This window comes from Podarcis filfolensis (assembly GCF_964270895.1).
Source record: "Podarcis filfolensis genome assembly, chromosome: 12".
In the NCBI taxonomy this organism is placed as follows: domain Eukaryota; kingdom Metazoa; phylum Chordata; class Lepidosauria; order Squamata; family Lacertidae; genus Podarcis; species Podarcis filfolensis.
The window spans coordinates 26,840,289-26,862,726 of NC_139614.1; the positions used below are offsets into that span (position 1 = coordinate 26,840,289).

The 22,438-nt window shown below is 37.8% G+C and overlaps 1 protein-coding gene across 2 annotated transcripts in view; it reads left to right on the top strand.

The window, feature by feature from the left end:
• The window catches only part of CRPPA (CDP-L-ribitol pyrophosphorylase A), a 50,298-nt gene that overhangs the window by 22,467 nt on the left and 5,393 nt on the right, over positions 1 to 22,438 (top strand). The window contains exons 6-10 of one of the 2 annotated variants that reach the window (XR_014540323.1): positions 4,480 to 4,577; positions 5,186 to 5,278; positions 6,478 to 6,570; positions 7,849 to 7,971; positions 15,050 to 15,157. Coding sequence is in view for 1 of the 2 variants with exons in the window: in XM_083578752.1 (XP_083434878.1) it covers positions 4,480 to 4,577; positions 5,186 to 5,278; positions 6,478 to 6,570; positions 7,849 to 7,971 (407 nt within the window). In the remaining variant the exon portion in view is untranslated. The remainder of the gene's footprint in view (positions 1 to 4,479; positions 4,578 to 5,185; positions 5,279 to 6,477; positions 6,571 to 7,848; positions 7,972 to 15,049; positions 15,158 to 22,438) is intronic. The other variant, XM_083578752.1, reaches the window with a different exon arrangement.

Below are 22,438 nucleotides of genomic sequence, written 5' to 3' on the forward strand. Positions count from 1 at the left end.
GACTTGTTTCGCCCACCCACAGCTGCTGTGCAAGCTCAGACTAACAAGTTTTTAAACTGGTTAACAATGCCAAGACTAAAAAAACTGAATTTAATTTACATAAACAAACCAGTCTGAAGCGATATGGATTTTCTTATTCTCTACAATGAGCACTTCTTGGCACATGCTCTACTAGTCACTTTAGTAGAAACTAAAAATATCCAGACACATCTTATGTTTTCTATTTTCTTCTTTACCTTCTTCTTTTGGTACAATTGGGTAGTACATTCTGTTCAAATACTGACTCTATAAAATATTTTCTTAAGTCATTCAGATTTTTCTGCTTCTGTAGTATAAATGTTATACCAGTCAGTAATCTATGATGTCTTCACACAAAGGTACTTGACTATTAAGACTATTGAATTTTGAATACAATTTCTTCTTTTTTTTGTTCTACAAATATTTCCAACAAAGTTATCCAGCTGTAAAATATTCAGTTTTCTCTGAACATCTTATGGAAGTTAATGACATTTAAATATATTTTTAATTGCTGAGAAATTATATGCTAACTTAAGTCAGTTAATTGCAGTTGATCTACACTGAGTACAGCATAGTAGGAGAGCACCCTTTGAAATTATGTGAATGACTTCAATGCATATAAAGTAACAGATGAGATTAATATAGCATATTCCCTAGGTTGCTTGAATTATTCCAGATTTGTGTGTATAGGGGAATTTGTACATAGTATAAAAGGAAATTTGTATATGTCTCAAGCCACCTTTCCTCAATTATTCTGAGCATATGCCTATACTTATTATAGCTCCTTAGGTGACATTTTACATAATGGCAACTGTCTTAGAAATGACTGTACTTAGGTAGTATAGCTGCTGTTTATAAATCAGTAGGTGTGACAACTTCAGTAACTAGCCCAGCTGCAGTCTCACTGAACCCTTGATGAGAATTATGAAAATGCAAATATTTGCACAGCAGCAACGTTACATGCCAACCTTAAATATAAATTGACCACAATGGGGCTTCTTTCCATGTAATATATTTAGGAATGGGATTTTACAATGGTATGCAAGTGTTTGAAGTTGACCCATTTCTGTAGGCTATGTTAATGCAAATGCATGCCACTGTTTTATTGATTGAATCAGTGGTTGTGAGCTTCTCCTACAGAATTAGGATTGTACATAGCCAAACTATACATCTTATCTTACAGACTGTATGATCAGGTATAATGAAAGGGGATGAGATTTGGCTCTCCACAACTTGGCCAGAACTTGGATAAGAGACCACAAGGAGAATGCCATATATGTCATACCAGGGCCATGCTAATATGACATATCCATGTGTTTAAATCCAGCTTGCTTCAATCATGTAAAAAGTGAGGATGTGGGAATCCAATGTAAAAAGGGAGGTGCAGTTAGGAGAGGCAGGGTTAACATTATCTTTATAGATGTGTGATCATATTAACTTTGTGATTTAATGGCCTCTTATTTTGCATAATATAGTAGCTGATCAGTTTTATAATAATCAAAGACTATTTTGCATAGCAGTACAGTGGATAAAACTTTTAAACATTAACCTGGTTTAAGTATATCCATTATCAGAAGATAAGAGCTGTCCAATGGTACCTAATGGGAAGCTAAGCAAGTTAGAGTCTTACAAGTATCTGGCTGGAGAATGGCACTGCACAATTTCGTGAGTGTAAAATTTGAAGGATAGCTATGTTTCAGTTCACATATTTGGTAGGTTTGGCTTTAAATGCAAACTGAATCAAATTTCTCTCCCATTCCTGTTGGTGAGCCAGGATTAGGGAGAGTTATCATAGCAAGGATGGGAAACCGGTGGCCCTCCAGAAGTCCCTGCCAGTCATCCTTGACCATTGGCCATGCTGGCTGGGGCTGGTAGGAGTTGTAGTCCTACAACATTTGGAAGGTCACAGGCTCCCCATTCCTGTGACTCTGAGCTATGACCCAGGAAATCACTGGGCTGAAACTTGTCTCTGCCATAAAGCCACTAGGTGGTCTTAAGGGAGCCAAATTTCCGCTCAGCTACTCGTAATATGGGCATAATTATACATGGTAGTGGTTATAAGGATTACAGTAAGATACAGAATATGAAGTACTATGACCATCTGAAAGCGCCGTGCAAACATTAAGTTGTTATTCAGTAATATATCCCTAGACATTTGAGCAGCAGTTTACAACAAATAAATGCAAATAATACCTTGTTGTTTCCCAACGTGATTGATCAAATCACAATTAAGATATGACATTAAAGAGTTTAAAAGAAATTAGTATATCATCTGCTTTTAATTATGTGAGCAGTATTTGGTGATCTGTATTACAAATGTAATCCTACCTATGCAAATACAGCTAACAAGTTCCAAATGCTTTAGGAAAGCTTAGCTAAAGTTTTGTGCTGTAGGCAATATAAGCTGTTGATAAAGGACACATTCCATTCTTTTAAACTGAGCACTGATGTAGGTAAGAAAAATATAATGATCATTCAAGTACCAAACAATGTGGTTCCAATATGTTAAACATTTGATTCACTGTCTTCATAAAATGATTTCTTAAAGTGTAATGGTGTTCCATTTTTTAGCTTTGTCTTTCTTTAACAACCAATGTTGGAAAAATAATAGAACATGTTTAATAATAAAAAAAGCATTCCTAATGCTCTTGAAGTAAAACAGGTAAGAACTTGCTGGATGTGCAGACAATGTGGCGCATGTCTGTCTCTCTCCCCCCCTTCTCATATTATTAGTCTGCAAATAGGGAAACCTCATCCTGCAGTTAGGATGACTCATTTAGAAAAGTAGTTAGAACCTGGATAGTACAAAAACATCCTGAAAAAATCTCTTTAAGGATTTCTTCCCCTAGGGCAACTATATATTTGAACCTCCAGTTGGAACATGTAAAGCTTCAGTCTCCCTTTCAGGGATACCTTGAAACGTGCATTCAAAAATAGGTGAAGAATGAACCTATAATTTTTAGAACTATAGCTCTGCCTTGCACACTTGCTTGACTACTGAATTATGTGATCCCAAATTCTAGCAGTAATGAGAAATTAATGTTTAGAAATTAATATATTCACAATGGGGCTGCCGTCAAGGAATAAATCACTTATTATGCCCTGCTTGGACTTACTACCTCATTGTGCAGCCACATGCTCCTCCATTCAAATGAACATACTCCTTTTATGTCAGTGGTATCTAACTTACCCCTAGTTGCACTTGCATTGACAGTAGCGCCCTTTCCCCCTGCTCCTTTACTGGAGTGTAGGTAGCTTCTGCTCTGGTCCCACATCACAGGAATAGAGTGTGGGTGCTCAAATCCCACTTGAATTAAGTGAGTTGTGTAACAAAGGATAATCATATATCTAAGTTTTTTATGCTAAATACACTTAGGGTTTTGCTCATTAGTATTTCTTCACATAGAATGCAATCCTAGGTAGCCAATGAACAGATGGGGTGAAAAATGAGTGCACTGAAATTATTATTATTTGTTGTAGCTGGTCATATAGGGGAACAGATCAGTTATCTGGGCTGCCTGTGTTTTCAGTGATGGGATTCTATTAAAATGTCCTTTGATTATGTGAATGCTTTGCTCCTGCATGCACTATTGGCTGCTCAATATTGCACCCAGTAGGTCAGTTCATATGCAGTGCCAAATCATAGTTATGCAATATGGGAACAAGCACACTAACTCTTCCTCTTGCACACTCTGTGTAATTGGTTACTTTCCTGGCTTGAGGCAAATCATAGTATGCTCTTTGCATCCCAACTGGTTGGTGCTTGCCTTCCAAACCAAAATCATAAAGCATGGTTTGAAGCTTGTTTGCAAGCCTGATTTTGGAGGGCAAATGCAAACAATTGTTTGCTGCAACAGAGGAAGTAATTAAGTGCAGTGTGCAGTAGAAGGGTGCATGGAACACAAGGCTTGATCATGGGATGATAGATGTAGTGGGAGAAATGGATACACAACTACACCAACAGAAATAGAACAAAGAAAGCTTATAATATTATTAAGTTCATTTTTATTCCAGAGTTACAGTGGCTTTTGAATCGTGGTTTTTACACATGCAGTGGTTTGCCAAACAACACAAAAAAGAAAGAGTAGGGAATACCCTTCCTCCCAAAGGGACCCATGGGATAAAACACTGGGCTGTTTATGGTCAGTTCTTTTTTCACAAACTTGAGTTGTCTTTGAGTTGGATAGGGATGGTATCTGTAATAGTAGCCAGGAAGTTAAATTTAACAAACCTCAGGTTGGGGGGAGGGAGTATTTTCATGGTAGTTGATGATATATCTAATCCTGTATTTACCCATATATAACCCTTGTCATAAAACCGTTTTTCCAGGGGCAGAAAACACAATTCCTCTTTCTATAAAAACAAACCCTGTCTAAAATAATTGTTTACTGAAATAAGTTAGAGAATTGATGATGATGATAACAACTGTTTCCCCCCTCTGTTTTAAATTTTCTTTATTAGACACCATATCACAACAAGTTTGTGTTCTCACTAATATGAAGGAAGATGCCGTGCAAGTAGGATTTCTCCTTCATGAAACACTGAAGAGTCATGTGAAAGTAAGTACTAGATTTTGATTCTCAACATCATCAACATAAGGCGAATTCCAATGTGAAAGATATGTACAAGTATTTTTTTTAGCATGCCACTAAATGCAGTGGCCTCTGGCATTTTTTCCCCAAGGGATGATTATAGCTTGGGTTGAATTGGCATCCTGAGTTGGTTTTCCTTTTAGATTCCCAGAACACATGCAGCTGATCAATCACTCCTTGTACCAGGGTATTTAATACATTGCTTCCTTCCTTGGGTCTTATTACAGTCAGTCAGGACAGTCAGATCAGACCAGTATTTTGAAAAGCGTTCTGCTTGGACTGGCTAAGGAGGCCTATAGCTGGGCATGAAATGAGTTTATGGCCTGGTTCCCATTAAACCATAGTTTAGAAATTTCCCACAATGAACACTTCTAGTTCACATCAAACCATTGTGGGAGCTGGTTCCTGAGTATGCTTGTTCTGTTCATGAGTATGATGATACAAAGTGTTACTTACATTGTTTAAAAGTTGTAGTTAACACATGGATTCTTCAGTGGTTTGTGGTTTAAGATGTGCAGGATAACAACATTGTTTAGGGGAGTATTCATTAATACAATCTTAATTTCCCTTTTCAGCTGGTTAAAGCTATATCAACGTCCCCTTGCAAAAATGACAGTCATCTACAAAATATATTACTAGGACAATGCTACAACTTTATTTGCATAAATGTAAGTATTATGGAAGATCAAAGGCAGTCTCCGAGTACATATTTTAACTTTACAGCATCACTTAGATGCATTGTCCTTGGTAAAATTGGCTTCCTTACAAGCTTCATGGTCTGTTGTCAAACTGATGAAACTCAGGCCTGCAATTGTGAAGGACAGGTTTTAGTTTAACAGAGCCATATGTCATATGTAGACATCAGTTCTGTCAGTTTGATACTTGGACTGTTGACTCAGGCGGAGTAATGTTGATATTATTTTACAACCAGATACATCCCATTTAAAGTTGTATTCATATTCTTAATACATTGTAGAAAGTTATTCCTAAATTAGAACAATTATTGTCTTTTAAATTTCATTTTTTACAGTATTTCCACTATATTTATTACTATACGTTCATAAAGTCATAACTTTAGGGGAAACAGTTAAGTACATTTGAAAGAGTATAACACGCTTCACAAAATCCTTACTGCTTTTGATCCCAAAGTGTCTCTATGATTACCTCAACTGTAATCAGTAAGACATTTTTTTCCCAATCAGGCAATCCTGTTTTTTCATTATGCTGCAACTTGGCTTGTTTGTATGAGATTATTGATTTTCATCAGAAGTTATTTATATGATTGTTAACATATTAGACAGATTGCTATTTAAAAATACATTCTTCTATTTGCTCTGCCAATACATTTCTTTGATGCACCTGCTGTGTTGCCTTGGCAGAATTTTTCTCTTCTACAGTGAAGTTGCATTTGTTTGTGGCTCCATAATGGCACTTTTCTTTCCTTATGGGAAATTTGCTTAGATTATTTTTTGTCCATTACAAATCCTGAGATTCTGTAACCCTACAATGCATAGGAAAGGGGAATCCAGTTGTAATATTAGTGCAATACTACAAATGTATTGTTATTTTATTGGTCATATAGCACCACTTCAGTGGAGATCAACTTCATAAAGTACAAGGGAATAGGTCCTTCCCCTGAGGGATTTACAATAACACAAAAAAGACAACAGAGGGAAGGGGAGAAAGTAGTAAATTAGGGAATAATATCCTTTTATTTACATTACATGTGCTTCATTTGTTACAGTATGCTTGAGGGAGGTGGGCCACAGCCTCCCTGAGCAAGAAAAGTTGATAGTGTAATTAAATAAGTACATTATGCATCTTGAAAGCATTCTTCTTAACTGGAAACTTTTTTTTTTTTTTTTAGGATAACCTGTCTAACTTCCAAGAAACACATCAGTTAGTAGAAATACTTGAAAACACAAATGCTTCTCTTTTATACTCTGTTGTTCTTATCTCGGTAAGTTAATATATTACATTATTATATTATAAAGTAAATTTTCTAATACATCAGACTACATATGAGATTCTGTTTTTAAGCATCAGTGTCACCTCTGTAACATGTAATAGATACCAAGTAGAGGCAAGTCAAAGCTATATTATTTATTGAATATTTATTGTAAGGGTGCATGGGGCTTTAGGGGAGGGGTCGTGCCTCTGGCAGGGGACATATTGTGCTCCTTCTGGGATAGTCTGTCCACCTTTGGTCCACACCCAGCACTCAGCTCTCACCTGTGACTCCTCTACAAAATCTGGAGTGGAGCCCTTAAGAAGGTTGGATGGTGCCCTTTACTCCTCCTTTCAGCAACTCCTGCAGCCAAGCTGGTGCCAGCCGTATTGCTATTCTTTCCTTTGGACCACATCAGCAAGGCTGGGAGAAGGGTCTTGTCATCTGGGCAGGCCAGGACCTCCATATACGCTGCCTAGACTTGCGCCCCGGGGATGTCATTTTGGTCCTGCTAACATAGTGTTTGAGACAGATGAATGCCAACAACTTGTTGTAAAATTCCATGCTTTTCCAGATTAGGATTGTCTAACCGTGTTGTCTAATCTTGTCACCTCTAACTCCAGCTGAAATTTAAAAGGGAAATTTCTGAACCAGAATAACCTTTAAAGCAATGTACTAAAATAGTAAGCAGGGTTGGTATGGTACTTTTCTTTGATAGTATTGGAGAACCACACTATCTGCTTTGCAATCGTTTGCATGGTAAATCAGAAGTAACTTTCACTGTGTCCAGTCAAGCTTGCTCCCTAGGAAGTGTGATTATGTTTGCATCTGTTGGCCAAACTAATCCGACTGATGGTGATGGTGTGAAGATCTGTGGCAGACCAGGGGGCAGTGGAACCATCCTGTGGAAGCTGGTTGTGTGTATCCTTTTTGCTTCCTCCCATTGACGCCAGTTGATGGGCATTAACTATGCTAGATTCAAGCTCAGTTTAGAGGCATGTCAGTGAAATAAGAGAGCTTAAGATTCTGTGGATCTTTGGTCACTCATGATGTGCCTCTAAACCACCCCATTTTTCATTCCACCACTGGTGGAGCACCACCAGCAAAGCATCAGGAATAGGAGAAGGTTTCACTGTGATCCAGGAAGGACCTCCCTCTCTGCCAGAGGTCCTTTTTTTTTTTTTTTTTGCCTGCAGATACTATTAGGACCATTCTTTACTTTTTTATTTGTTTCTTGGGAATTTAATTAATTTTTTAAGAATTAATTTTTCTCTTCTCTCCCTTTGTTAGGTATACTTGGATTTCTTCGAAAATGTGTCTTTTATCAGTGCAATGCAAAGATTCGCTAAATTTGCAAAGGAAGTGGAAAAGAAAAATATTTTGCTATATGGTCTCAGTATACATTACCAAAAGGTATGTAGCAGAATGAATGTGAAGTATCTGTGAATTACCTATTTATGAATGCATTTTTGTGATCCACCTGATTTGATTTTTTTTTAAGTTTTAAAAAACCTGAAAGGTGACAAAAATACAACAACTGTTTTTTTAGATTGGAAAGGTTCCTGTCCATTTTTGTTGTTCTGCAGAATCCTTAATGTGGTTTACAGATATTAGTAATAAAAAAAGTCCCTGCCCCTATGCTTACAATCTGAGAGACTTGATGCAAGAAAAAAAAAGGTTTAGGAAGGAGGAGAAGCCTGAACGTTAGGAGGAACACCTTAAAAGTGAGAGCAGTTCAACAATGGAACTAATTACCTGGAACAAAGTGGGGTAGCTTCTCTTCACTGAAAGACTTTAAGGGGAGACTGGACAGCCAGTTTTTGAGGATGCTCTAATTCTGAATTCCCTACATTGAGCTTGGGGTTGGACGGGATTGCCTATGGGGTCTCTTCCAACTTCATGGTTCTGAGAGGAATTTGTGATTAAAAGCCTAAGTAGGCTTCTGAGAAAGCCATGTAATCCCAGTATAATGAGGTCTACAGGAGTACAGTTCCTTCTGGCTCTGTTTATATATCACACTCTGCATTGGGGAATTGTCATTTTAAATGTCAGTCCTTGAATAATTGCCTGGAGCCATTCTTGGTGTCAAGTAAGTATAATTCCATGTATAATGCCAAGAACGTATCTCGTGTGTCATAGCAGCACTTTCTGTGCGTAAGAAACCAAGAAAGACAGATCTTCACTAAAATCTATGCTTTCAAATAAAATCAACTGCATTGCTGTTGATGACACTTGCTGCATTTTCTTGTGAAATGCATGAGGGCAAATCTACGATGAAATAATAGTGCAGAAGCAGAGAATAAATCCTAAAAGGATCCAAGATCAGCCTGACTTGATCACGTACATAGCAATATCGTCAGGGAGTGCTATAGGACTGGTTGACACATGAGGCCCTGTGTGATTACGCTGAAAGGGAAAAGGGTGTGAGGCTCAAAGCCAGGACATATGATGATATTTGTGTGGTTTATATGAATTGGCACCTCCACATAGATGGCATATTGTCAGCTTGCTAATGCCAGAAATTGTAGCCGTAGCTCACAGAATTCAGCTATGCACATACTGGATGTGTGACTGTACCAGTTCACAGAAATTATGCTTCCAGACAAATCCAGTTGTTACCTTGGCAGCTTCTCCACCCTCTCTTTCACAGTGAATGGTTGACGTTCAATTCATATGTGAATCTAGTCTAAATCATTAGGTACTTGTGCCAGAGGGCCCGCTGAGCTCTAGGTTTCCCTGTGAATCTCCACTACTTTTTAAAGGGCATGTTCTTACCATTCATGCTACACCTTTGCTGCAGGAATTGCCATTTAAAGGGTGATCTCAGGGCTTACATTTAACTGTGGGTAAACCTGGTTAAGAAGAATACTGACAGCAGATGTGTAAGAGCTTTTTGAGTACATTTTTCTTTCAGTGCAAACTAAAAACTGGATGCCTGATTTAGTAGTTCTTGTAAATGAAAGCTCTAGAAAGGCTAATCTCATTAAAGCTTGAAATGCTTATTCTAAAAAGGCAAAGTTTCCCTTTCTCAGTCCATTTCCAAGCGAGGGCTGTGTTTGTCATTAAAAAATTCCGATGTTTCACCAAGGGTGGTATTTTGTTTTCAATTTGTGGGAGAGCATTTAAATTTGTGGTTAATTTTTGAAATTACTTGTGTGACTACTTCAGGCATTTAAATACTGGATGATTCTTCTCTAATATTACCTTACTTTTTCTGCTTTTGGCTGGGAAAACATTGAGGATTTTTTGTTCCGGAAAGATAAATCAATTAACTGAGAGAAATGTTTTGCAATCCTTCTCCAAGTGGAGTATATGAACCTATCCCATCCTTTCTTCACAACAATCCTGTGAGGCATTTGCCACAACATCGCCTACAGTGTTTCATGGTTTAATGGATATCTCTCAGGCCCATATCCAATGGTTTAGGAAACATATACAGTACAGGCAACTTGCATTCTGGGACATTGTAAGCCCATTCTGCCCCCTTCTGAGGCCAAAAGCAGCACACATGTCAGTGGTCGTGCTTCAACGGGACACTCAAAATGGTCACTGCCTATACTTTTATACAATAATATACAGTACTTTTCTGCTGAATTGTTACAGTGTGAATGAGGTCTTCTTTCAGGGTATTTCTGACTCTTATGATTCAGTGCCCACATTTGCATGTCATGATAAAGAATTGTTTATGACTGTGAAGAACAAACCTAGTTCAAGCGCTTCCCATTCCCTCTCCTCCTCCATTGATGTTGGAAAGCTTTGCTTCAAATTAAGGCTAACCCCTGCTTAGTTTTGTGTTCAAACCTAGCCAAACTATGGTTAACCATTGGTTATGAAGCTGATTGTTTCAACCAACTACTGTTTAGGGTTTGGCCATAACACTAAACTGGTTCATTGAAACTGGAAGCAAACTATTCAATCTCATCATGACTATGCTAGCAAAGAGAGGCTTTGTGCCCAAAGCTGTTAAGTGCCAGCCCACTGTTTATCAGTACATGCAAACCATGAATCACAGACTGTGGTTTGGGCAGTTACTTGGGCCATGATGCAGAGGAATGTGAGCAAGGCCAAGCAGACACATTAACATGGCAAAACAAACCCTACTTTTCTAAATCTGTAAATTCTGGTTATTCAGGTGCTAGTTAAGAGCCCCCATCTACCTCTGGTGTGGCCATAAAGCTCCATTTTAAGTGTTGCTTAATCCTTTAGGTTGGAATGGCTATTATAATTTGACATCTGGAACCTAATGTTATTTACCTGGAAGCATCTCCTATTAATATCTGTAGCTGATACCTGCACATGTGGCAGATCACCCATGCTTAGAAATCTGTTTAATGCACTGAGAAAGTTCCATTGTATGCAAGCATGCATGTGCATAAAGTTGCTTAGTGGCTCACTACAGATTAGTCTTTCAAAAATTATATTGCATATATATTTTATACAGATTGTTTCCCTTGCACCTGCGCTTGCTCCTAGAAGGGGTTAATCTTCAGAATTATGAATGTAGTTTGTGGAAGAAATACATACTGGTCTGCAATTGTATTTGAGTTAGAGTGAGAAACATTTTCCTACCATATGGGTGGAAAAGAACAATCTCATAATGTATCAAATTTCCATTTTTGACAGTCTGAACCACTTATATTTGATTTTTACAATCTATCTGGAAACCTAATTTTGCTTTAGCCGCTAAATGCTTCTGTTTACTATTTCATTCCGTGAAGTATGATTTTGTGCTAATTCTGAAAGAGGGTTCTTTCTGCTAGGTAGCAGCAACAGACAATATGTAAAATAAATATATTGTACTGGGTCCATAATTGCCAGCCTATAAATTCTTGAATTTTCCACCACAAATTCAAAAGGAATGCAATTACTTGCATCTGGCTTGAGTAAACCTGTGTTTACTCCATAAGATGAACAAAGCCTGGCAATGCTTCTGCCTTTGGTATTCTTAAGCTGCATCCTGCTAGAGAAAAAGCACAGAAGACTTACATATTCACTGTGCATTGTATATTAGAAGGATTGCACTGTAATCCTTCACTGTAATATGTGCATACACCTCTCTCCTATTTACCAGTTTCTTAAATTTGTATCCTGCCTTTCCAACATTAAAATTCCAAAAAAATCAAATGACTTCTAGGCATTAAATTATTCTTTTTTTAAAAAATCTTTTTTTCTTTGCTTTTCTGTTTTATCATATCATCAATGCATACTGTATTATATAATAAGGATAATAAGAAAGAAAAATTAGATAAATTTTGATAAATATGACATATATAAATAAATATTACTACTAACATAGCTTATTCCTCCAATTTGTTTTACTTACCTAAGCTTTGTCTTTAATTCCCCTTCCACTTTTCCCTTGGTTTCCTAACTGCTGTCTTTTCAACTGCGTTTTCTTACTCTACTCTTCATTATCTTATATTATCCCACATTATAGCCTCTACTGCTGAGTATTTTTGTCAGTCTGTTACGGTTTTTTTTTGTTATAATAGTTTTCCATATAATCTATATGTAATATCCAATCCTCTTTCAAATTCTTGTCATCTTTATCTATTTGTCATGCTGGCCAGTTCTATATATTCTAATAGCTTAAGATGCCATTCTTTTTATGTTGGTACTTCGTCCAGTTTTGTGCTACCAGAACTCAAGTGTCTATGGTCGCATACATCCAAAGAGTAATTTGATTTTTTGATATTTCTGTTGTTATTGTTCCCAAAAACATTTTGGGAAATGTTCTTCTAAACATTTTCTTAAGTTCATTATATACCACCTCCCAAAATTCTTTTATTATTCTACAGGACCACCATGAATGATAAAATGTACCTGATGTTTCTTTACACTTCCAACATAAGTCACCCTTAGATCTAGATTCTAGACATTTTGGCTAATTTACTCGGTGTCAAATACCACCTGTGGATCATTTTTAAACAGTTCTCTTTTAAAGCGTAACTAGCAGTAAATCTTAGGTTTATATTTCACAATTGTTTCCACCAATTCAAATCAATGTTGTGTCCCACATCTTGTAGGCACTAAATTATTCTTATAGCGATGAGGGCAAGTCACATTTGAGAGGTGAAAGCAATTTAACTGTAGTCAGTGACTGATGAAACATTGCTTTCTCCTAGCTTTTTAAAAACTTGTGGCACTATGAACTACTCTGCTGTTTCCTCTTTTTTCTTGCACATTGCCATGTTTTGTTATGCAGGGTGGTCAGATGAGGGAAGAAGAAACAAAAGAAAGGGTTGCAGTACTCCATCATTGTTCAGGAGAGTCCCTGATCCCAGTAGAGTAGATTTGGAGGGCAGAGGGGGAATTGGTGAAAATTGCCTTCGCTTTTCCATTAGTAGAGATCTCCTCTGGCTCAAAAGCTATCGCATGAACACAAGGGCATCACTGGATACAAACCAGTTGAAATATACTCGGAGTCGAGAGTGGATTTCATGCTCTTTATTCGGCTCATAGATTTTTGTCTGTTTTTAAGTTTTCAACCAGTGTGCCGTGGCACCCTAGGGTGCCTTGAATGATGGTCAGGGATGCTGCAGGCAACACTGGCCTCTGTCCCTCTTTCCTTCCCTCCTTCCTCTGATGCCCTCTCACATCTCTGCCTCTCAAAGGCTTGCGTGGCTATTTGTTGCAACAGCCCTGGCTACAAGCTCCCCAGGCAAATGGTTCCTCAGGGGCTGGCCAGGGAGTGCTGGTTTCCAGGAGCTGAGGTGGCCTCAGAGTAAGTAAGCAAGTAGGTGAAGGAGCCTGGCCAGCCAGTCCCCCAGCCCCTGCTGTTGGGAACGGACAAACATGTGGGATGCTGGGCAGGCGGGCAGGCACCACACTGGCCTTTCTTGTGCTTGATGGGAACTGAGTGCCCGGTGTCGAAGGGGAGCCTTTCCACCATGCAGGCCCAGTGGCACCCTCTGCTGTCACTGCTGCCTGCCAAGGTGAATAAGGTGCTGGCCTCAGACTTCTAAGGCTGAAGGCAACCTCTGCCCCTGTGGGGCAGTGTGAGGAGACACCTCTCTTTGGGGCGGGGGGCAGTGGCTCAGAGACCAGGGGCAGTGGCGGCGTCTGCCTGGAGGACTGCCAAGGAGAGGGGAGAAGAGAGGAGGCTGAGGGAACACTCCATGAGAGGGTGTTCAAAAAGGAGCGAGGGGCTGTCAGCTCTGCAGGCAAGGGGTGACATAACTGGTTCAGAGTGCGTTTCCCCACTGGGGAGCTGCAGAAAGAGTGCAGTTGGTCAAGGGAGATGTGGACTCAAAAAGGTTGAAAACCTCTGCTCTAGCCACTCAATTCGGAAGTAGTGTTCCATATTCAATCACTCTGTTATCTTAACCGCCCCTCATTTTTTGGTGTAATTAAATTACTGTTCATGGAGTTAGAACACAAAATCTAGGCGATGTGCGTTTAGTTTCTTTGGACTTTTGATTCACACATGCATGTAGTTGACTTCTCATCACTTAATGACTTGCAACTCAGTATGTGAATTGCTTCCTTTGAAAATTAGGGTGATGAGATGATATAAAAGCTCTCCCTCTGGAGTTTTATCTTTGAAGACTGTTTTGCAAATGCCAACCATCAATTGATACTGCAATTGCTGAGTGATGAATAACTATGTGTAATCAAGCAACTTCATAAAAGTGAAATAATGTTATGCTTTAGAACAGGATCTGGACCCAGTTATTGAACATATTTTCAGACAATTAGGATTGTTTCACACTTAAATACTGCAATCAGAGATATGGCCTCTTTAGGTTTGTTACAGAACCCTAGAACTTTACAAAATATGAACGGCATGGGTAAGGCTGGGTTCTAGCCCTTTTTGTTTGTGATATCACAGGTACAATCCTCACCATGTAGCACTTGCAATAAAACAACTCGTTGAGGAAATATTAAATTTTTCCAGCAGCACGATAATTGCATTTTGAATTTCCACCTGTATGCAGGAATAATGCCTTTCAGAAACAAAGTGATATTTCAAAAAGACCATGGAAATTGTTAATATCCTGTGTTTGCACTACCACAGTACCCACATTATTGTGGATTTTTTTATTGATATGAGATGCTAATAAAGGTTCTTTATTCCAAACATAAAAGGCCAGCCACAGACCAGGCATCTTATAACCAGCTCTTGAAATGAAACAAAACAAAAACCTCACCACAAATACATCAGGCCTCTTTGAAAGCTATTACAGACTTGCTGTTTTAAACATAACAGTGTATAAAGAAAAAACTACATGAGTATGCTGCTAATGGAAACCAGCATGTTTGCCAAAACAAGTGAAAAGTACACACTGTGTCAACTGATTCATGATCAGAGACAAGTTGTCAAAGACAGGGCATCTGAATTACTCATTCCAAAATTGACTTCATGTATTTTGTGCTTCTTGCATTGTTTTATAAAATATAGATTCTGATGAATGTTTCAGTGTTGATTGTTATGATTCATATCTAAGAAATGGATTGCTAGTGAGGGGATAACTTCCATGCTTCTAAACAGGTCTGCAGTGGTGAGACTTCTGGAGGTACACTGAGCCAGTTCTGATGTAAGTGCATGAACCATGATGAGCACTGGGTTTGAGTGCTTGCCTTCTCTGGCATGTGCCAGGTGAGAAGCTCGGATACATTTGCTACTGGTTTTAAACTAAATGGAATTCCTTGTTATGTCTGAACTGAGGGAACTCTAGTTAATGAACAAGCCAGGGTCATAAATCAGAGCTCACTGGGTTTGAAAGGCTGTGATAAAGACGAGTGACTAAATTTATCTTCTGTTACTGCAGAGTTGCCAACCCTGGAGGCATCACACACCAGCAAAGGTTTTCTTTAGTGCTCCCAGAATGAGCCAAAATTGTCAGATTTTTTTTAAAAAGGGATTTCTAGCATTTTTAGAACTTGGGATATAAGATTAAATTTACCGACACCATTCTTCTCAACTGTTGTGAGAAATTAGCCTGTAATCTCTTATATTTGCATTTCAGGTTTTGTTTTTAAGGTGCTGAAACATTTAAAATATTCCATCCATGCTACTGAGTTTTGTGGATAGCTTGGTATTAAATATGTTCAGCTACTTAAATACCCCTCCATTATCGCTTTAACGGACAGCACTTCTGCCGTGACTTCTCAGTTTGATTCCTTTTCAGAATTGATCAGTTACATCAGTTTTACAGATGGGCTTGCAGCCAGATCCCAACTCTGAAGTATGCCCTGGTGATTCCTGTGGGTCTTATTCCCAAGTAAGGGACAAACTGCATGCTGCAACACCAGCATATATCCCCTTGTTTGCAAGATTTTGCACTGGCTGCCCATCTGTTACTGGGCCAAGTTCAAGCTTTTGGTGCTAACATATAAGGCCCTATACAGATGGATGCCAACAGCAGCAGTAACATACCATGGTGGGGGGGAAATAACTCCTAATGAAAGATTTTTTTAATAATCCCACATGCAGACTTCAAAAGTTCTTTATAATCAGTTTAAAATTATTTCTGCTGCCATCTATATTATTTTACCTTCTCTGGTTCATTTCCACACATGCCCTGATTCCCTTTAGTGATCTCTCAGTAATTTGCATTGATGTAAGAAGCCTTCTATCACTCAAGCAAACATCTTTTGTGGTTTAAGCCAAAATGCTATTCTAAACCCACTCCTTCATTAATCACATACGGTGAAATGTATTTTATAACCAAAGGTAAAAAACTACACTCCTCTTTGTTTTGAGTGTAGCAAGTGTTTGCTGTGTAAATAATGTCACTAATTATAAAAGTGCCAAAACATTTTTAAAAATTGCATTCAATTGCAATATGAACAAATAATAATTATAATATAATTGGCCTTTCAAATACGTCTTGTACTTGGAATGTAATGGTTAAATCAGTGGTAACTTGTATCAGAACATCAAGGCAAATGGAGCTAAATGCTATAATTATTGCTTTCTACAATAGATAGGCAATAATATGCTGGCTGCGGGTGTTTCATAATGATGTACATGTAGATTTAGTAAAAAAGATGGTGTAGTATAATTCTAATTAACTAAATTCAACAAAGATAAGAAGTGAGCAATTTTCCTGATACATCAGCAGTTCCTTATGCAAATTTTGGTTACATTCAATTAATTCTAGTTCTCTAAATTATATTTATTTACTTTGCATATCATTTCCAAAAAGATATGCAGTCTAACTTTCTTTCCCCAAGACAATCATGTAGGCCTGATCTGCAAACTAGCTCATAGATGTGCTTCTGGTCCCACTGAAATTGTTTCTTCTTGAACCTGAAGCTATTTCCACCAGGGAAAGGGTGGTTGTTACTATTAAAAGTAATAAAGCTTATTGGATGACGGGTGGATGATGTGTGTACTAGAATGATGTGTGTACCAAATAAACACATATGAGGTATATGAGGTTGGATCCATTGAATTAGATTGTGTTTCTTTGACTTCCCTGCTGATCAAAGGTAATGTGATATTACACGACGTTGTAAAATTTAAAATGCTACTCATGCTGCTAACAACTCATGGACAGCATGATGGATCATGACAAAAGTTCAGAAAAACACAACTGTATCCAATATAGCACAAGATATGGGCCACACAACTCGGTTTATAGAACTGTATGCAGGCAACTGTATCTAGGCTGTCTATGTCTGTTTGCAGGCAGGCAAGAACAGAATTAAGAACAAAACAGTTTCTGACTAGGGTGGGGCCTAACCATTGGCTCTCCAGACACCAATAAACTCATAAACACCCATCAGCCCCAGCCAGCATGGCCATGGTAAGGTAGAATGGGAGTTGTAGTCCAGCAACATCTGGAGGGCCACAAGATAGCCACCTCTGCTTTAGATTATTATAGGAGGTAACGCTGGAAAATATTTACAGCCTAATAAAGCCACCAATACAGTGTCCTTCCATGTACTCTGAGGTCTAGCTTACAGTGTTGATATTTCTTTGAGTAGCATATGCCACACAAAGAGAAGGGAAAGTGAGAGCAGAGTTACAAAAGAGAGATGTGGTATTGGTTAAAATGAAATAAAGTGATGGGAAGAAATGAATGTTTTTAAAAGGCCTTTAAATATGTGACCTACTTTGTGGACTGCCCCCATGTTTCTCTGTACTTTTTGTTAAATTGTTTTCAGTTGTGCATGGTTCCATTTGCATACTGCATAATGAGCAAAATACAAAACAAACGCACACACGTATTTTATTTGTACCAATGTGTATATATCTTACTAAATAAAGGGGGAAAAATGATACTTGTCAGTGTCCCTTGACAAGTCAGTAAATTGAAAAAAGTCACACAAACCAGTGCCTGATGGGGGAGGGGACACATTTTTTTTATTGTCTTACAGTTATATCTTGGCTTCCTTCCACCATAGGACCCAAGGCAGCATACATGTGATACCTCTTCATATGTAGCTTGTGAGAGTATCAGTTTGTCTAATTCGATTTGCTTTACCCCATGGAAAATTTTACAGCAGCAGCTAGCTCATCAATAGAAATAAAATACATTTTGTTCTTCATTGCAGATGATCCAAGATGTCTGAACTGTAATACACAGGGCTGGGGGAATGCAGCAGTGCATTTTTTTTCTTTTTAGAAATTAATTTGGGAAGTCAATGGCTAAAATAGGAACATAGGAAATTGCATAGTATCAAGGGGTCCATTTAACTCAGTATGTATTGTCTCTATTAAATGATGGCAACTTTCTAGGGTTTCAGATTTGGGATGTTCCCAATCCTGTCTGGAGATGCCAGGGAGCCAAGACATCCCTAAATTATTATTTTAATGTAAGAGTGGAATGTTCTAAAATGACTCTTAAAATGTGGCAGATACCAGTCTACTCTTATAAGCTGTTTTAGGTGCACTTGTACAGAAAAATAGGGTATAAATAATATTAATTTGCAAACAGTTTTCTAACACTAGTTTTCAGTTACAGTTTAAAGAAGAGTACAGCTGTATAGACTGGCTAATTAAAGCTCAATGGGGTCAAAGAGATTTTAGCACCAAACTGCTCTTGGAGTTACAACCATTTTGTATTTTTTAATGGAATTGTTCTATTTATAGTCACCATTGTTATATGTTATAGTGAGTCAGTTACACAGTTGCCTGTGAAACGAGGCTGTCTAAAATAGGGGGATCAGAAGAAACCGGAGTTTAGGAAGGGCTTACGTTATCTTTCTAGTGAAATACCTCACCAGAAACTAGATTGCTCAACTATTTTGACCGTCAGTGATTTCTCATTTTTAATCCCTGGAGCATAAATATCATATTTCTTCATCAGTCAGCAGTGGTTTTATTAATATAATTACAGTAAAAGGCAATAGATCTTCATTTTGTCCTGATTATAATTATAAATGTATTGCCAAAATTATTACATTTTATATTGACACAAGACATGCTAGTGCATGCATTCTGACAATGCAATGCTGAAAAACACATTTCTTTTTACGTGAATGTGTTCATGCTGTTTAAACGGTGACCTTTCTTGCTTTCCAGCTTTGATCACAGAATACATATTTCTAATGGGAGTTTCAATGCTTAGTCCCCAGAGTGTGCTTTGACTTCCTTCTTGGAGTCACCATGCACTATTTGTCCTGCAGATGCTTTTCTGGGTTGCATCTATTTATGGCTGATATGGAGAACCTGTGGCCTCGCAGATGTCAATGTATTACAGTTTCCATCATTCCTGATTAATGGACATGCTGGCTAGGGCTGATGGGAGTTGGAGTTCAACAGCCACAGCTTCCCCATCCTAGGTCCATGGAAAACTTTGTCCTGGATTATGTTGCCTGTTCTCTCTGGACCTAATGGATTCAGGGTTCAAGGGCATTCTTTTTGTACCCAGCTACTCTGATTCAGTAATGTTTGACATTCTTTAAACAATATTTTAAGTGGGATTAGTAACAGAATCTTTTCAGCAATTGTGGATACAACTACAAATATCCAAAAATCATTAATTTGGTAGTTTTAGGCTGCAATATTTGGTAATGTTAGGGCACAATAATTGCTCCTTGGGAAGTATGCCCTTATGATACTTGCATTTGCATTTATAGTTTACATTTTTAGGTACATTCTTAAAATATCTTAAAATATCCCTGCACACATAGTGTGTGAAACAACCTTTGAATGCTTTTGGTTTACTGTAACATGTTGTAGATAACCCTTGTTTTATGCATCTATCATAACGGCATAAAATTATTATTTTGGCTATGGTTTGTCAGAAACCATTAAACCATTGACACAACGTCTTTTTCTATTTCACTATCAAACCATGCAATGTAGTAGAAAAGAAATAAAACAGCCAAATAAGGAGTGTGCATATACAACGTTGCTTTTTTCTTTTTCTTTTTTTGCAAGAATAGCCCAGCACTCCCACACAGAATAATTACAAATAATAATGATAATGGAAATGTTTAGGATCCATAATTTCAGATAGTTCTAGGCTAAGACCTTCACATGCATAGTAAGACATAACATTAAAACATCTTATAAAAATAAATCAGTCTAAAAACACTGTGCTGGAAGTCAATGGCGAAGCAGCAAAGGTCTATATAACACTATGTTCCCAAACCCCTCCCCATGTTTTTCCCTTCTAGAGATCAACTATAAGGGAGTGTGGAGCCCATTTACAGCAATGGGTGAAATGGGAGCTTCAAGTAGTTCACTGCTTTTAGTTTACTATTTTTACTATGGCCTGGTTCATAAAACACCACAAGCTTTGTGTTTATACCTTAGTGTACCTGAACCATGTGAATGTGCAGGTACCTGGAGAGGAGTTGATAGTCACTTTGCTCTATGCTGGTCATTCTTACTATTATGCTGTGCTAAAACGAGTTTGGTTTCTAACCCAGGGCTAATGGTTTAGATTGCTAACCATGAGCTGTAGCCAAGAACAATCCTTATCCAGTAGAATCAAAGTTGGGGATGCTGTTCAGGCATGTAAATTGAAACCAGTGGAGCTATGTAGTGTACTATGCAAATACGTCTACTGCAGACTGTTGTTGGTTGGTGCATTTTCTGTCTGCTTGAAAGCACGTTTTATTGCTGTCTGACTATTGGAGGGGAAGCAGTTACTCATGGGTATTGTAATGTCATTTTTCTGTTTTAATCAGTAACATAGAGCATTCTTTTTGGATTATGCTGAAGCCTAGCTTAGTTTTGAGGGTGAACTCTTAACAGAAAACACAAATGTACATTTTTTTCCGCAGAGCAATTAAATATCTTTATTTAACTCTTCGCCACAATTAAAAACACAAATCTGTGTGAAAGAGACAAAACAATTTTGTAGGAACAAAAGTGGAAATGAGGAAAAAAGCAAAAACAACTAGATTATCTTAGAATTTAGTTGCTACTCAATTGCCCTTGTTTGTTGGCTCTTTTCCTCCTCTCCCACTGTTTTACTTGTATTTTCAACACAATCCTATACCTATCTACTCAAAAGTAGGCCCAGTGATTCTTGCTTTCAGGGATATGTGCATGGGAATTCAGCCTTGTTACAGAAGATATATTTCCACTGCTATTTTTCTTTTATTCAGTGTTTTTCAGCACATGGTTGGTTTTAATTTGAATTTTCAGCAAAAGAAAGTACTGACTATGTTCCCAACTGAGGCTAGAGATGTATTAATGTAAACCTTAGACCGCACTGAGTTTCAAGTTGTGCGTTTCATTCATATTTCTTTGGGCTTTGGTTTTAAAATAATTCAAAATAGCTGTACTTGATTAACAGAGAGTGAAAATGTGAAGTTTAATCTGCATTATTTAGTGAATTGAAAAAACAAACATTGCCAGGATTTATTTGGAGGGGAAAACAGAACCGAGTTATCTGTGATGCAATTGGTCAGTTTGTTAAGTATTTTTCTTTATTTACTTGATGGCGGTGGGCAGCTGCACACATCCCTGGCTACGCCTTCTCAAAACTGTGTGGCCTCCTTCTCAAAACTGATTTGAAGCAACTAACAGTGGGAAAACCTCCAATCATGATAACTAACACTGATTTATAGAGTATAGATGAGCACTGTCACTAAGAAAGTCTTGGCTTTGCAGAGCATAATTCTACTTAGAATTATTTGTTTCAAACTCCAAATTAATGCTGGGCATTACAACTTTCATGAAGCAAAATGGGAATTGAAAACATATTCAACTAGGATATATGGCGTTCCAGACATTTGAGAATCTAGTGTTTAGAGGACAGTGCAGAAACAGAAAAACCTGACAATCTTGGTTTAATTAAACCTCCAAAACCATGAGAACAGGGTGAAGGTGGAAAGTAAGCTGCATGCAATAATTGCTGTCTGCATTGGAAATAAATTGCACGACTAACATTTCAGTGAAACAACAATGTGCAGTAGATAGCATAAGAAGCAGATTCTTAAAAAACAAAAGAGGAAACACTTTTCAGATGAGCTTTATGCAAAATTGAAAAAGGATGTTCTTGATTAAGTATGGTTGGTGGCAAATCTTAACAGCCAAGGCCTAATGAGTAGAACACTAGTTTATTGGTTTTCTGTTTATTAGTATGCTGGTTTATATTAATTTACTTGATGTATTGTGGCAATATCCAGAGTAGACCTGCTGAAATTAATGGACAAGTTAGTCATGTCCATTAATTATTATGGGTCTTTTCTGAGTATGAGTCGCATTGGACATACTTCTAGGTTTTGAAGTCTGAAAGCTGAATTTGGAGGTTGTATTCTCAATATGTGTATGCATGATGGACATAGGAAAACAGAAAATGAAAACGTTGCTTTCTTCTTGATCTGCTTCATCACAAGTAGAACACTTAATTCTTCCCCTGCCCTCCTGCTCTAGATAGGCAGATTCCCGATGCAGTTTGAATGCATTCTGTTTTAGATGAGATGTTAAGATGCTTGAAAACTGGAAACAACGGGGCAGTTGCACTTT